General features: G+C 42.5%; 1 protein-coding gene across 15 annotated transcripts in view; it reads right to left on the bottom strand.

The window, feature by feature from the left end:
- The window catches only part of LOC100116102 (cAMP-specific 3',5'-cyclic phosphodiesterase), a 185,832-nt gene that overhangs the window by 27,558 nt on the left and 142,329 nt on the right, over window positions 1-15,945 (bottom strand). For 13 of the 15 annotated variants that reach the window (XM_016989321.3, XM_016989315.3, XM_031921182.2 and 10 more), the window contains 2 exons: window positions 12,684-12,872; window positions 10,045-10,077 (listed from right to left, as the gene is read on the bottom strand). In XM_016989321.3, the coding sequence (XP_016844810.1) occupies window positions 10,045-10,077; window positions 12,684-12,872 (222 nt within the window). The remainder of the gene's footprint in view (window positions 1-10,044; window positions 10,078-12,683; window positions 12,873-15,945) is intronic. The other 2 variants (XM_032596108.1, XM_031921178.2) reach the window with 1 other exon arrangement.

Here is a 15,945-nt window from a genome sequence, read left to right as displayed (position 1 = left end):
ATTTTGAAAATTTTGGAAAATTTGGATATTTTGGAAATTGTTTCAACAGTTTTTAACGATTTAAAGCTTTAGTAAGGAGATGAACAAAAAAAAAATGAATCGAGAGGCGAAAACGACCATTTTCGGTCCGCTCGATTTCCGAATCTCCGATTATTGTAGGCTCGTTCTACCTATATAGGGGGCGAAAATGGATTAATTGATACATGTATTGTGATCAGGGACTCTCGCTCTACTTTTTGTGTGACGCTCGGAAACCCCCATTTTCGGCCCAGTTTATAGGCGCCGAAAATGGTCTTTTTTATGCACGTGTTATAAAAAAGTTTTTAATATTCTCCAACTTTAATAAAAGCGTTATTTTTAATCAACGACGAATATCCATTTAATTATAAACATATGCGAACAATAAACACTTTGTTCGGACAAAGGTCGAGCGCGTTTTTTCAGCTCTCTTCTTAGACTCGCGAAGAGCTTCCTAACTGGCTCAGGCTGCATTAATTACGCGTTCTCGTCGCTGCAAAAAGTCGCGTCGCGTGTATAGTACATATAGGTATATACATGCAGAAATGACGTCGCGAGATTGAATCAAGTCTCGTGTCGCCAATCGATAATAGTACGTATGTATACAAGCTTAGCGCGGTACACGTCACCCCTTGCGCATATATACCCTCTAGCACAAACATATACGTACATGTATAATTCGCGTATTTCTGCGTGTGTATATATACATACGCAGGTGTATTCGAAACGCTGCATAACCGAGCGCTTGTTTACAGCCTGTTTAAATTTGGATTTTCCGCGTGGTTGCATCGGGCTTCACCGCGCTGCGATGCTGCGTGATTAGCGCTTTTCGAGGCATTATTACCGTTCTCTGATGATGTGCAGCGTGTACTAATCTCTACCCAGAGCGGGCGGGATTCGCCGCGCGAATTTCTCGAAAATTGACGTCAGACTTCTCGTTCATTTCCGGGAATTCGGGAAATTGAAAAACTGTGTAACTGTTACACGCAGGGAAGCGAAGCTTTTGTTTTCCGCGAGCTCTAACTTGAAAATTCAAGCTCGGCGAAAAAAGGAAATCCTTTTATCATTATAGGCACCTATATAGCTATCGTGATAAAAAAGAAGCTGTAATTATCTGTCTTTTAATTAAAATCCTGAATCCGAGCGCTAATTGCCTCACAAATGCACTTATAGCACTGCTAAGATATATCCGTTAATTATTGCTTTCCATTTCTAAAGAAAGCCAGCTCTCGCGAGTAACGATTTTGCTAATGATTCATGATATAATAGAAGAAAGGAGCGAAAAATCGAGTCGGGGAAGGAGAGCGAGAAAAAATGGGTTGAAAATTAAACGCTTCCCCGAGTGATAACCTCGTTGGTCCAATTTTCCTTTTTCTTTTTCAAGTTCGTGACTAGGCGCGTTTGAATTGCTACGTCTTCCTTTTATTTCCTCCTCTGCTCGCGCGCGCGCTCACTTATTTAAGCCGTCTCTCTCTCTCTCTCTCTCTCTCTCTCTCTCTCTCTCTCTCTCTCTCTCTCTCTCTCTCTCTCTCTCTTTCTCACGCTTTTTTTTTCCAACCCTCGCACATATATATAACGCTCCCTTTACTTTTATTGTTTCTTCCAACGCTCGGACCTGGTTATACATATGCCGTTCGTCGTGGCCGTGGCTTTGTTTGTAGAAAGAAAGAAAAAAGGATCTAAATTGCTGTTCGCGACCTTATCGAGTTTCTCGGTATTGAATTTCCCCAGCTATGTACGCGATGTTACAAGTGCATCGCGATAAATCCCCGCAAGTTCAACCTATAGCTGTTATTATTATTATCGTTGAGAGGAAACGTATCACTTTTGCATGAATCGAAGTTATAAACGTACCGCAAAGCGAAAGATGACAATCTTGCAGGCGGCGAACTTAAATTATTAATTCGACGAAAATTCAGCCCCGAAAAGTTGGTCGGGATGGAGGGGATAATCAGCGCGCGAGCGAATCGATCGATCACTGTTGTACACGTAAACCGCAGCCGCGCTCTCGTATACGTATATAGCTAGTTAGACGTAAACAGACACGCGCTACTCTTCTCTCGCGATATAGCTCAATCCTCTATATATATGTATACCTGATTTGGCAAAACCGATACACACACCGCGAGCCACTTATTTTTAGCCCACTCTCTCGCCCGCGCGCGCAAGGTACGAAATTTCGAGGATATATAAATGTAGGTTGTGCCGACAAATCCCTTGCGTTAACTAGGTTGAAATTTGCATGGCTTGCTCATTGAAAGTGTATGGCTTGAATTTACGAGTTTGTCTCCTTTTCATTGCCGGCGTCGACGGCCTTTGACGTTCGCCCCAATCGCATTCGCCGGGATAATGACACAAAGAGACAGAGCTGAATGCAAAATTCAGCGCCACCGCCGTTTCTACGGCTTTGACTGAGGTCGAGAGTAGGAATGCGGACTTGAAATTTTTATTCACTCGTCGCGATGCTGGATTCATATCATATGGGCTTCGCGCGCGGATAAACGTTTTTTGAGAAAATTCGGCGAGATTAAAATTTCGAATCGCTCGAACGTTTTTTGACGAATTTCCGCCGAGAGATGTTAAATATTCTTCTGGACCGCAGAGAGCAAAGCGGTAATTCTAAAATTTTTTCACGTCCACCGTGAGTGAATTACTATACGCCAGACGCATCAGGTACGACACGATCGCTATATTCGTCAAAGCCAAACTGCACTTCGGCCGCGCGTAAATTCAATAACCCTCGAAGCTTACAAACGAATTTTATCTCTCAAAAAGGCTGCAGCCCCGGCAAAGTGGTCGCGCTGTTCCAGATAGTCATTCAATAAAGGACAATGGCCGCATCAGCTGGCCGCAAGCTCCGAAGACAAACAGCCCTGCGCGCGGCCGGGAATATAAACTTCGATCCTCATGCTGATCCCGTAATTATCGCTCCCCTCTCTCCCCCGCCCCGACACATTTTTCACATCACAAAGGCCAGCCCGCGCACATATATCCCATCGTCCATCTGCTGCTATCGCACGAGCGCACGCGCGGCTTAATGGCTCAATGATCATCGAGCTCTTTTCGTTATTTCCTCGTTATGCAGTCGCCGGCGGTGGTTCAACTTGGCACTACTGGCCTATACGACTCCCCCGACGTTTTGCCATCGATTACAGCGGGAGCGTAGCGTGTTCACTCGACCGCAGGCTTGCGCTCTATATACACCGTGTAGAGACTGATTAAGTGCCTATAGCTCTTTCTCCGCACGACCGATGGAACCGCGTGCGTTTGATTTCCGCAGAGAATCGCGATGGGAGATGGCTATTCGGAGGATAAATTTTAGCACCAGGGGCCGCGCACTTTGTTATCGATGCGGCTCTTTACATGGCTATTTGTAAATAATGAACGTCAATTTGGTTAAAAGCACGCGAGAGCTGACGATGTCGTGTGCGTTTGGTTAGCTGTGTTATGAGATTTAAATCAACGCGAAAACGCCGCTCGCGCAGTAGCAGTGTATAGCCCCGCGCGGTAAATTGTTTCGGACACGATAGAAACGCTGTCGGCGCACACGACGTATGCATGCACGCGCCTGTATAACGCTTTCCAAAGTTTTTCAACGCGCGCGAGCTCGTGCTTTATAAATAAGCGATCAGTTTTCCGCTGACACGGTCAAAGGCCGGCGCGCTGTTGCACAAAGAGCGCTACATTAATCTTGCCCGATGCACTTATAAATCTTTCATAGCGCTACAATGTAACTGCAAGCTTCGTCCTAAAATCAAGCGAACTTCTCCCGAATCTCGTTCGCATGTCGATAACCCTCGTTTCGATTACACGCACGGCAACATATATATAAACGCGGCTCGATGTATATATACCGCATACACCTGCCGGCGGCGGCGCGTGGGGTGGAATATATAGGCGCCAGCCGAAAACCGGGGCAGTGGGGAGAGGAAGAATCGATGCAGGGAGGGATTCCACGGAGAGAGAGAGAGAGAGAGAGAGAGAGAGAGAGAGAGAGAGAGAGAGAGAGAGAGAGAGAGAGAGAGAGAAGGGCGCCAAGGCCCCGTGCCAAGGACGCGTCCGCAGTAGTCGACACGCCAGGCAAACCTTTGACGCCGCAAGCTCGTTGCATGCACGCGCGCGTATGCTTGCAGAGACCGGCTGTTTGCGGGAGTATAGGTATATCAGCGAATGCACCTATATACACCCGGCGACGGCTATATTCCCTGGGAATTCGATTTCTAGTCGATGCGCCCAAGCTACTGACTTTGGCGCGGCTTGCCGCGCGAAAAACCGAGCTGCTGCTGCTGCTATTGTCGTCTAACTTTGCTTCGGTATAGCCGGGAGGAGGATTTGGACACCTATGGGTATAAGTGTATGGTTCGTATTGAGCGGGTTGGGGCAAATTTCGGTGTCTGGACTATGTTTGTATACGATTAGTGGTGTATAATTCTATCGCTGAGAGCTTTGAGAGCTTTTATCTGTGACCTCTCGGTTTTATCTCCGGGAGCTTGCGACTTCACACTTGGCAGAATTAGTGCTTTCAGTGAGGATGAGATAAGGGGTGAAAATTAAGTTCATTATGCACTGGGTCAATTTAGACAAATGGTTTTCGTTCGTTGATTTTGAAGAGAATACTTTATTTGCAAAACTTGAGCTTCTTCAGAAGGGTTTCGGAATTTACTCGAATAATTGTATCCTGATTCGAATTGAAATTTTCGCTCGGCAGTGTATTTTCCTTCAAAATGGTGTTTGAATAGCTAATCTCATAATGGATTCCACCATGGACGTCCCTGAGTATAACAACATTATAAAAGTTTTTAAACTTGAGACTATTAGTTTCAACTGCGTGGGTGAAAATTCAATAATGCAACTTTCATATTTAGTTTTGTAAGCTAATCAGACTTTTAACAAACAATACTCGTTACGTTTACGCTAAAATATGCAACACCGAGAAATATTGGTTTATAATATTTTGAAAATAGCGTTATCGATATCATCCGTTTTATTGCGAGTGAATCAATATTTCTAAGGAATTTTACCAGACTCGAAAATACGATCAGCCGGCTTACTTTGCCGTTATTATTACCCCCATTAGACTTTATCTCCGCTGAAAATTATCTCTGCGAAAAAACAGGTGTATTATTATTGAAGATCGATACTACATGGCAATATGCGCTCGTCCACGGTTTAGATTTTTATGCCTCGCTTATTGTCACAACTCGGTCTGATATTAAGCGCATCACCTGAATAAACACACTTTGATTAATTTCTGATCAACTCACTTCGTCCTTTGCAAGCCGCATCAATATTTTTTGCTTCTAATAGGAATTACTTTTAAAATATTCTATCTACAGCCTCCCCGTGTAATTATCGTGTCAATCAAACTTCCATTAGCGAAATTTCGCGTGTATTAAAATGCCCGAACAGCGACGCGCGTATTTTTGAGCATTGGGTTTTTTACCACAGCACTGTCAGCGCCAGCAAGGTTTTATCTCAATTCAATCGCCGATACATGCGTTTGGGGGCAGTAGACAAGGCCGCGCGTGGTCAGACGCCGAAGAGATAATACAATGCTTTCGTACTTCACCATGACCTCCACCATAGCGTTATGTTTTCTCGCACAGCTCGTGACTCGACTCTTCGAAAGATCGATAATCCCAGTTAAGTCGGTTCTCGGCGCGCTTTCGCTGCTATACAGCCGTACATTATTTCTCGCAACGCATCGCGCGAACAAGGATTATCGGAGCTGGGAATCGGGAAAGCATCGCGGCCAATCGGCTAATCAATCTAAAAGTGAGGAAACGTAATTTCCCCAGTCATTTAGCCTCGACCATACCCTCCAGCGTAACAAGCAACGGCAGCTTTCGATAATCCGTGCAAGGACTCCTCGGTCGAGAGATAGATAGATGCCACCGAATATGTGCAGAGCAGCAGCAGCAGCAGCGGCTAAGGGCATCCTATTATATGCGATACACGACGGCATATGGCTCGAGGCCCTACTCCCAGGCCCACGTCACGTTAATGAGGTTTCGTCGCGACGATCGAGAGCCGGCGCACCTGTAATCTCCGGTAGATACGTGTACACGGCGATGCTGATGCCGCTGCTGCATGGAAAATCATGTTAGTCCTGTGCCATCGGTCTCTCTCGCTCGCTCGCTCGGCTCACGAAAGTCGGCTATTTACGGCCCTCGCTTTCTTTCAGCCGCGGGGAGCCGAAGCGCGGGGGAAACAATCGAGAAAGCCGTTTTTCAGGCAGTTTAACAAGGCACTCGATGATCTCGGCCGTTTTGCAGCGGCTTTATATCGCGTATTTACACCGGCTTGATGAGCTTTATACGGCTATTGCCTCCTATTATGAGGCAGCTTCGAGTGCTGTTGCTGGAGGAGCAGCTGTGCTTGCTCGCGATTCATCGGTTTACGAGAGAAGGGGGCTACTTCTGCATCGATGGAGAATTTCTGTTAACGATTTCTAAAAGTCGACTACGCGGATCAAAATTTCTTCCAACAAAATTAAAAGCCCAACCATCGAGCCAAAACAATCATTGTGGAAATAGACTCATTGCAACCATTTTGGCATGGCTGTTATAGCATAAGCGGCTCTAGTGCATGCCCAACAAGGCAGTTTTGAAATAGGTAGCAGACTACCCTACAATATATGCAGTTCACGCGCATTAAAGTGATGAGGGAAATAAAAAACGCCGATGCGCCTCCTGTCGTCCTTAGCCAGAGACACGGCCTGGGGCCCGGTTCAAAACTGCTTTGTTTACATGCTTGGGCTTGACGCTATACTAGATTCGTTTCCCGGAGGAGTTCATATATACTTAGCTGCTGCTGTCCGAGCGGCGATTGTCTAGCCGTGAACGATTATCGATGTGCAACCGCGCGTTCGGTCGAGATTTCGTCACTCCGATCTCAGATATCATTCAGTTGTATCGTGTTATTATATAACTACAAGTTCTAAGTGTAGACGATATAGTACGTTAGCCTAAGTTGTTGCACTCGAACGGACGTTAAAAAAAGAAGCCAATTGTTTACCATGTGCGTGACACAAATAGCGTCGATGCATATAACCGTGAATTCATGAATTCATTATGAACTAAAAAAAAACGCCTATATCGACGTCTGCGTTAAATGCTCTCAAGGTAAGAAGAACGCCCTTAAGAAATAACGAGTCTGAATTCCTCTAATAGTTCATCGATCCGCAAATTATCCAACATTTTTCGCCGCTGAATTATTCACCTCCTAATCCAACCGTTATTCGAAAAAAAATCAGCTGCATAGATTACTCGAAGAATCAGTCACAAGAAGTGCCATCCTCTCAGCTCGTTAGTACATCTAGCGCGCAGCCAAATCAATTAATTCCATACAGCCAAGCCCCCCTCTTATTATTGAAACTCGGCCGTCGCCGCCGCGAGGTCTCTCTCGGCTCTCTCCAGGGCTAACTTTTCGGGGGTCATCAACTTCGTAATGCGCCTTGACATCTCCCTGGCAGATCGAGATCGCGGGGGTCGTCTATTGCGTCACGCCATTTCAAGATCAGCGGCAGCGAGTATAGCTCCTGATTTACCGGCGTCGCTCGCCTCGCTATCGATCAGAAAGCTCGAGGCGCGCTTTCTTTCTTTTTTTTATTCTTTGGACGGATGCGCTTTCGGTGCCTGGCTTTCGGGATTAACCGGACTTTTTTTCAAGAGTAAGGCCGACGAGGATCGATTTCGAATGTGGATTTCGGTCGCGAGGGTCGTATATAGAATTGTTTGCGGTCGGCTTGGACTGTATTTCGGCTTTGAAAAATATCGAGGATTATAAAAGTGTCTTTGCGGTTTTAGGAAAATTGAAATCGTATAGTGTATTGTTATAGAAGAACTGTTTGGTGTGTTTGTTATAGCACATCGACGATTAACACTTTCTCTGCGACGAAGAGTTTGGAACTCGTTCAAGTCTGTACTCGAGAAAAGAATAGCCGTGTGCGCGTTTTTGAGGGCAGAAATTACGTGTATCTTGGCCATCTTCTCTTTGTGCAAAAGTTATCTGATGTATATAGCGTACACGTACTCAATGCCGTTCTTTGTTGTTTCGTGCACAGACCGCGTAAAAGAGTTTAACTCTGTATACCGGATGGTTATTGTGATGCCTATGTATATAATATACTTTGCGAAAAATTTCTTTTTGCGAGCAAAAATTTAACGTCTCCGAGTGGAATTTAATACACCACTCAAGTTCAGCCAGATAAAGCGACGACGCTGTGCGGCTCTATATGATTTATACTTTGGATATAAGTGCAATTTATAAACCAATATCGCCCGTATATGGTATATAGTTTACAAAGCACGCGATAATACACATCAAAGTCCAACCGCACACCAAACTCCTTCGTGGGTATATACCCTTGGAGGAAAGTTGAAAACAAATTCAGTCAAGGTCCGGAAGACACATGAGGGTTGGAATATATGCCTATCTCGCGAATACGTTGACTTTTACTACTCTAGTCTGCACATATACGTTTCGCTTCTGTATATTCGCATGCGTTTCAGACTCAATTATCGTTTTTTCGACATTCAGGGACAGAGTTCGTGTGAACGAGGCTAAGCTTTTATTCCCGTCGAACGTAAATTGCGCTAATTGCAAAATATTATTCTTCGTCGTGGTAAACTCCCTGCTCGCCGCGCATATAATAAAAAGTTATCTGATCGGAAAAAAGAGCCGTGTACGTACACACACACATACTCGGGCGAATCCATTATTAAAATTAATCACACAAACACACCCTTGAAAAGCGTCCATTGTAAAACCAAACAAAATCGCGATCAATTATTCATGAGTATAGTCCGGCGTCGGTATAATACTTTAATACGAAAACATTCCCTCTGGAGGTAAGAGCGGAGATTAAATAAGAATCAGTATAGGCCGCGTTGAAAAATTAATCATTGACCCCGAAACAAAAACAAATCATAAATTGGGCGCACGAGGGTCGTCCGCACCATACACTATCTTTCCATCTCTCGACCTCCTCCGTATCGCCTCGTTCACGCGGGTTGTAGAGCAAAAGGATACGGGCGACAATACTGATGCCACGGACGATTTACGGCGTCCCGGGAATGCGCCGCTTGCCAACTTTTGTAAGGCAAAGGCACTTCTATTTCTTCTTCTCTTTTTTATACGGCTTTCAGCCCTACTGCCCTCGTGTGCTCGGCCATTTTTTCTGTGTCCTTTTTTTTTTTGTTTTTCCCGGCTCGCTTTTTTCGCGGAGATACTCGTGTGCTGGGAGTATACGGATGGAATCTTTTTCCGTTGCTTATTGCAGGGTATTGTGTGGACTTTCTTTTTAACGTGGCTTTGTTACTTGATATTGTAGCTCTGATTTCAGGAAGATCGTCTTCGCAGTAGTTGCGACGATGAATACGATCGTTTTATTTATGCATCAACGACGATCGATCGTAGATAGTGCAGTCGTTTAATCAGTTTAAATGCTTTAAAAGTCTCATTCATTAGAGTTGTTACGAAAAAGTTGATTACGCTAATCAAAGCATTTCTTGTTGTATCATCCAATTTTCTAATTAAAATGTTTTTCTTATCTTATACTACACTATATATCCAGTATAACACAGTCAGTATAATTCAACATTGAGATATGATTGTACATAAAGATTATAAATGGATACCAATAACTAATATATTTATCTATATAATTATGTTCTGTAGTGATCTACTATAGACACGGCTAACATTTTTGGTAATTTATAAAAAAGCAATTTCACACACCAAGCATTTTGTAAGCAGAAATCGACACTCAACAGAAGTAGTATAAGCTACACAAAGAAGCTTTTCATGCAGATGCAACATGAAAAAAAAACAAATAAAACACGGAGCACAGATACGTGTCCTGAAGCATAATTCGAAAGCAATGGTGTATAGGAATCGTGCGCTGTGAATACCATTGCATACAAACATATACTATAATATTTTATGAAGCGGAAACACAGCAAGCGAAAAAGCCAAAAATCAAAAGGAAAAAAAAACAAGTAGATAGTAAGATCGAGTACATACGCTCGCTCGATGGGTGGCTCGGTCTCTTTCAACCTGCAACGTAAGGATCAGACGCGTAAAGTCGTGGCGCTTCAAGCACACAGTAGAACATTATGCGGAGAATAAGCGATGTATTCGACAGTTGGAGATTTTGAATGCTTAACTTTTGCTTGAATAAATTCTCCTTGAATAAATACTTTAACTCGAAGAAGTGTGTTTTCTCTATTATTTCCAGAAAAGTAAAGTCACTGCAGTTGTTGGATAAAAAAATGTATCGTAAAGTAAAATAAATCGATGGCATCAATCACATAACTATAAAGAAGATTCATAAGATATTGCACCCTTAGGTTATTTCGGCTTCCCGGAAATGTTTTTCTGATACAAGCGCGCGTTATAGGTTTACATTATACTCTCGATAGGAAATTTCTCGAGAGTAAGGACAGTGAAAGTCACTTAATCTTACATCATATATGCTTTTTGGAATTACACGCCAGAGTGACTTATGCTTCATGTCGAAAAATAACCAGGAAATAATAAGAATGTCGCGCACAAAGTATATTGATCATTTTTATTAAATACTTTATCATGTTATGATATTATAACCTTTTTTGAAATGTACGTAATAATAATAAAAATTGTATCATACCGCCATCTCCAACGTCTAATAATCTCTCTTCTCCAGTTATAAAAAGAAACAAAGAGTATAGTATATCGACGGAAAAAAATTATGCTGTATAATATGCAGTGGCATAATAAGCTTTTCTTCGTTGACATAGACTTCAGAGAATAAAGTCGATAGAAGAGCAAATAAAAAATTCTTTTTGTTTAGCATATAACAAGATCTCATTACAAGACGATACCAGAGATTTTTCATGTTCATGACGAAACGCACACGAAATAGAGTTTTCAGCATATAAGAAAGAATAATATATAGACAAGTCACAATGCAGATACTGCTTTTTAGAATATACAGCTATGATATACTTCGGAAGAGTAATTGCTTTCTCTTATCGCGTTCGCCGTGTTATTTCACGCTCTTTATACCTCAAAAATTGCATTGCGCCGACACTGCCTCATCGTAAACACGTATTCGTGTCGCATTATATTCTCCCCCATAAAAATAGCTCGACTAAATGAAATGAAGTGCGATATTATCAAATCGTCACTCTCGTGGCCTGTACGTACCTAGTATATTTCCAGAAATTTCGCGACCGTATGTACTATATACAGAGATACGATCGTGAAATCTAATATTCATATCGCACACATAAAATTCGCGTGATGTGCTGCGTTTTACACAGTTTTACCTGAATCTCTCTCTCTCTCTCTCTCTTTCTCTTTCTCTCTCTCGCGCGCGCGCGCGTTTGAAAAACAAAAACCGGGCGAAGACAACACTCGGAATTTCGATGAATTTCAAGGCATGCACGCACTATAGTTAAAATACGACTCGGAAGTCGATTTACGTTCGCATTGAGCGTATCGCGTTATCTCAATTCTACGCTGCTTTACGTACGATGATATCCGCTTTTTCGGAAAAGTTCTCTAATATCCTTTTTAATTTTGATGGATATGGTCGTCAGCATACCGAAATTTCTACTTGCAAATAGCGTTGAAAAAATTGCTACGAGTGAAAATTGTCAGTTCAGTTAATATTTTACTTTGCTATTTGTTCAATACCGAAACACGTCACAAACGAAAAACAGTTAACCTTTTTTCACGTGCGGTTGTGAGAATTGAACAATGAGATGGAAACAATATAGACGGAAATATATTTTCAGCGCTAAAACTGCATACCATGTTTGTTCATCGATTCATTCACTTTGATTAAATACAAACACTGCGCTCTATTTTTTATTCTTTTCTCCTGAAATCCTACTCTACACTCTGAATAGTACAAAGTAAATAATTCTTTACTTTTCTCGCATGACGATCACGTTTGTATTCGTTTCATTTGTAGGAGATCAAGATAATATTATATAAATATCGTTGGGTCAAGGTACGACGTGGCAAAGCTGCTCAACCGAAATCGCAATCGTTATCTTGGACACGCGATTACAAAATATTAACGAACCGAGCGATTGCGCGGCCAACATCGAGTTTACGTTTGTTCGAAAAATCTCTTGGTCCACAGATAAACTTTTGAAATTTCAATCGATAATTTATTGTCGAAAATAAACGGATTCCCCCCGGAAAATGAATTTCTATATCCACCATACAAAATTCAATTATACAGCGAACCTTTCTCGCCCCCCGTAACGCATCCTATTTGCCTCTGCAAACAATAAAAATCCGAGATCCCATCAATAATTGCACTGCATCAGCGCGCGCGCGATTTCGAAAAGTAAATTAAATCCCGAGGCGGGACACGTGCAGAGGGCAACACCGATTCGTTTTTCCCGGCTGTTTGCTCGCGCTACTCTCCCGGCCTAGCCTGTGCGCGAAGCTTACACGCGCGGGCGTGGCTTGAATTTGAAATTCAAACACGAAGCGGAGAGCCAGTCCGCGTAGTAGGGTATAGCGCTTGAGCAGCTCCGCTGTACACAGCCCGTATACCTGTATGCACAGGGGGAGCACTTGGAGGAGTCTCCATTATGGGTCAATTAGAGAGGGCGGAACGAGAACAGAGAGGCAGAGCTGTGTCTACGTGTAGGTGTGCTTACCTTTCGCTGGCGATCGAGCTGTTGCGGGACATCGATTTCGGGGACATCTCGAAGTCGCTGTCGCTGCGGTAGAGGAAGCTCTCGCGGCGCTGGGGCATCGCTTGCAGCACGAGTCCGGTGCTGGGCGATGTGCCGCCTCCTCCGCCGACGGCGCCGTCCAACGTCGAGGCGCCATTCTCGACGTCGAAACTGAAATTCGGAGTGAAACAAGATACGAGAGGTTAGACTATGTGGCTTTCTCTGCAGTGTGTGTTGTGTTGTGGATAGTGTTTTGTTTTTCTTCGGGAAACATCTACTCGACGCACACACGTGCTATATATGCTTATGGCTTGTTGCACTGTGCGCGACATGTTTCGAAGAAGATATCGTATATATAGATATAAGCCGCTTTCAGTTCTCTTGACTGTTCGGTATATTCTCATTGTTTTGACAAAGCGAAGCAGTAAATAAATTTGCCAAATCATAAAGGTATGGAGGTTGCGTGAAATGTGCAGCGTATAACCGACGCATTTCAAGCATCATTTTCAATGATGCTCATTTCGCAACCTCAGCTACTGTCAAAGCGTAAAATAAATGTATATATTAATCAATAGAGTTTCTGTTTCATACGGACCTTGTTTATGGAATATGTGTATTATTTACAAATTAGAAGCCATTGGTATTGATCTTATTACATTGTATGATAGTAATGTATATTTTTTAAATACATTTCAAGTGTATTTCAATCAGCATTGAACTTTGTATTTAAACAAGCATTTTATGCAGTATTTTAAAATTTTAATTCTATAAAAGAGGAAGAATTTATGTTAATAGATTGTAAAACCACGGGTACCTACTGATAGCGAGTCCAGGTTTTTAATTAACTTTTCATTTTCAATGTAATTATTCATTTAACAGCGAAGGAAAGACGCTCTAAGGTCTCAATTGGTCTAAGCGTGTCGACAAAGTACTTTTACTGCTTTCACATACAACGAAGTTTTCGAAAGACTTTGAACTATTTTCTTTTTTTCGCAACAATATTCACCTTGCACCAAGCTATATAATATACACAGCTGAGCCTAGTTCGGAAGGTTTCAACTTTCGCCGTTAATACGCCTAAACACCTCGAGCTTCTGCATATATTTATACTTACGCTGGAGTCTTTTTTCGACGCGAGACACCCAGCGAGAAAATATATACGCAGACAGCCGAAGAACTTTTCTTTTATGCCTATTGTATTATTAATGATTGCATATTTTTTAGAGTTTGTATAATCTGTATTTTAAAAATCAATACTATGTTAAGAAGTAGATAAATCTTTTTTTCCTTTTGTAAAAATACGTTGATGTACTATTTTTTAAAGTACACGCAAAAAATTAATCCTTTAAAATGTATACTAAACTAATGATGAGTGGACTTTGAAGACATAAGTCTTATATTCTTTAGTTTCACATTTCTTTTTCTCCGATAACGGTTTTTTCATACACTTTTTTTCATCGAAAGGAAAGCTCGTGTGTTGAAAATAAGAGGACCCAAGATTCCCTTCAAGAGAAAACCTCATGAATTTTTCAAGCTCAGGGTATTATGGTGACATTTGGTTTTATAATTTCGCAAATATGTCAATGAGGTTAGACCTAAATATTCCGTACGTCACTCCAAGCCTAACATCAGCTGCCCTCGCAGAAAGTTTTTAAAGCAACTTTGCCATTATAATTTATGATAACAACGTCGAATAACATCCACAACAAACTTCAAACGGAAGCTAATCCACACGCATGCGTTAATTTACCTCCGAAACTTCCGTTAATATACCAAAAATGCAGACGTAAGTGCATACTCTCCCATCGTTCGCGATAAAATCTGTAATCGCACTCGGCCTGAAAAGCTCGTAAACTCCGATAAACCGATTTATAGACCTTTGTGCTCGAGACTATCGCGTAATCTTGCGAACGACGCTTTGTCAGGTATGATGTCAAACTCTCCCCCTTTAAACCCTTGGCTTTGTATTCACATGGACGCCTGCCGCGATACGTTATGTACTCGACATATCGACGCGCGACAGCTATTTTCTTACCTGTCTGTCAATTGCACGGACGTCGCGCGGCCTCTTATACGTGCTCGGGGCGCTATTTACACGATAAACCTCAATCCAGCGGGGGTCGGCTTGTGCTCGGCTTGTGGAAAGTTTGGATTCTGTTTGCGTTGCTGAGGGTAGACTGTCGAGTCGTATTAATGAATGATGGTAAGGTTGAGCGTTCGCTTGTGTGTGTGTCGTGATTTTTAGTTTGACGATGGGTGCTGAATCGATGTGATGAAGTATGATAGATTCGTCAATTTTATTTTTAAGTAAATAGAGAAGCTTCTTTTTATTTAAACTTCGGGATAAGCAACTCGATCATCACAAGTCTTTCGCAAAGAAAAGTTTGAAATATGAGTGGAAAAAGGTTTTGTACGGAGTAGGCGTTTCAGAAATTATACAAGTTATTTTATTCATTTTGTGTAAAGCTGGTCTCTCAAAGCAGAGAATCATACACGAGTTAATAGGGAGGCAGGGGTTCCGATGTCTCTTATACGTTATAAAATGGAACTTTATATCGAACAATTTTTTGCAATTATAGATAATTTATTGACAACGAATATTATATGCTATCAGTCACTTGGATACATCGCGCTGTTAAATATAAAACTTTATCAGTCCATTGTACACATTAAAATATTAATTGCACATATAAACCGAGCATCGAAGAAATCGCACAAACAATACATCTCCTTCTGGAAAAAATCAATTACTCGATGAAATAACGACGGCAGGCTACGAGACAATAAACCAGACGAGCAGGAAAAAAGCCAAGAGGAAAAAACAAATCAGGCGCAGAGCGCGAAGAAGAATCAACGGAAGGGCTCAAGAGACTCCATGTCGCCGACGTCAGCTCTAAATCCAAGCATCAGCCGCTCGAGAGCGTCCGAAAGCCCGTCTCCGCATCACCGGACCTCTCGATCGCTGCTGCTGCTGCTTTCTCGGTACTTAGCGAATCGTGCCGAGCAAATTGCTATGCCAGGAATGGATAGCCGTAGCCTAGAAAAAAAGAGGAGGAGGAAGAAGCGACGCCCGAGAAACTGGCCCCTAACGAGCGCAGCAGTGACGCAAATCACGGGTCGCGCCAACGACGCTGTATTTAAACGTTGTAAACTCGTGCCTTTCACAAAAAAAAAAAGAAGTGCGACGTCCTCCCTTCCATCTCTGCGATTTCTATGCGCAGGGTCTCTCTCTCTCTCTCTCTCT

Source organism: Nasonia vitripennis, chromosome 1 (assembly GCF_009193385.2).
Source record: "Nasonia vitripennis strain AsymCx chromosome 1, Nvit_psr_1.1, whole genome shotgun sequence".
NCBI classification, from domain to species: Eukaryota; Metazoa; Arthropoda; class Insecta; order Hymenoptera; family Pteromalidae; genus Nasonia; species Nasonia vitripennis.
The sequence above is the reverse complement of the archived record's forward strand: the minus strand, read 5'-3'. Positions and strand labels throughout refer to the sequence as shown.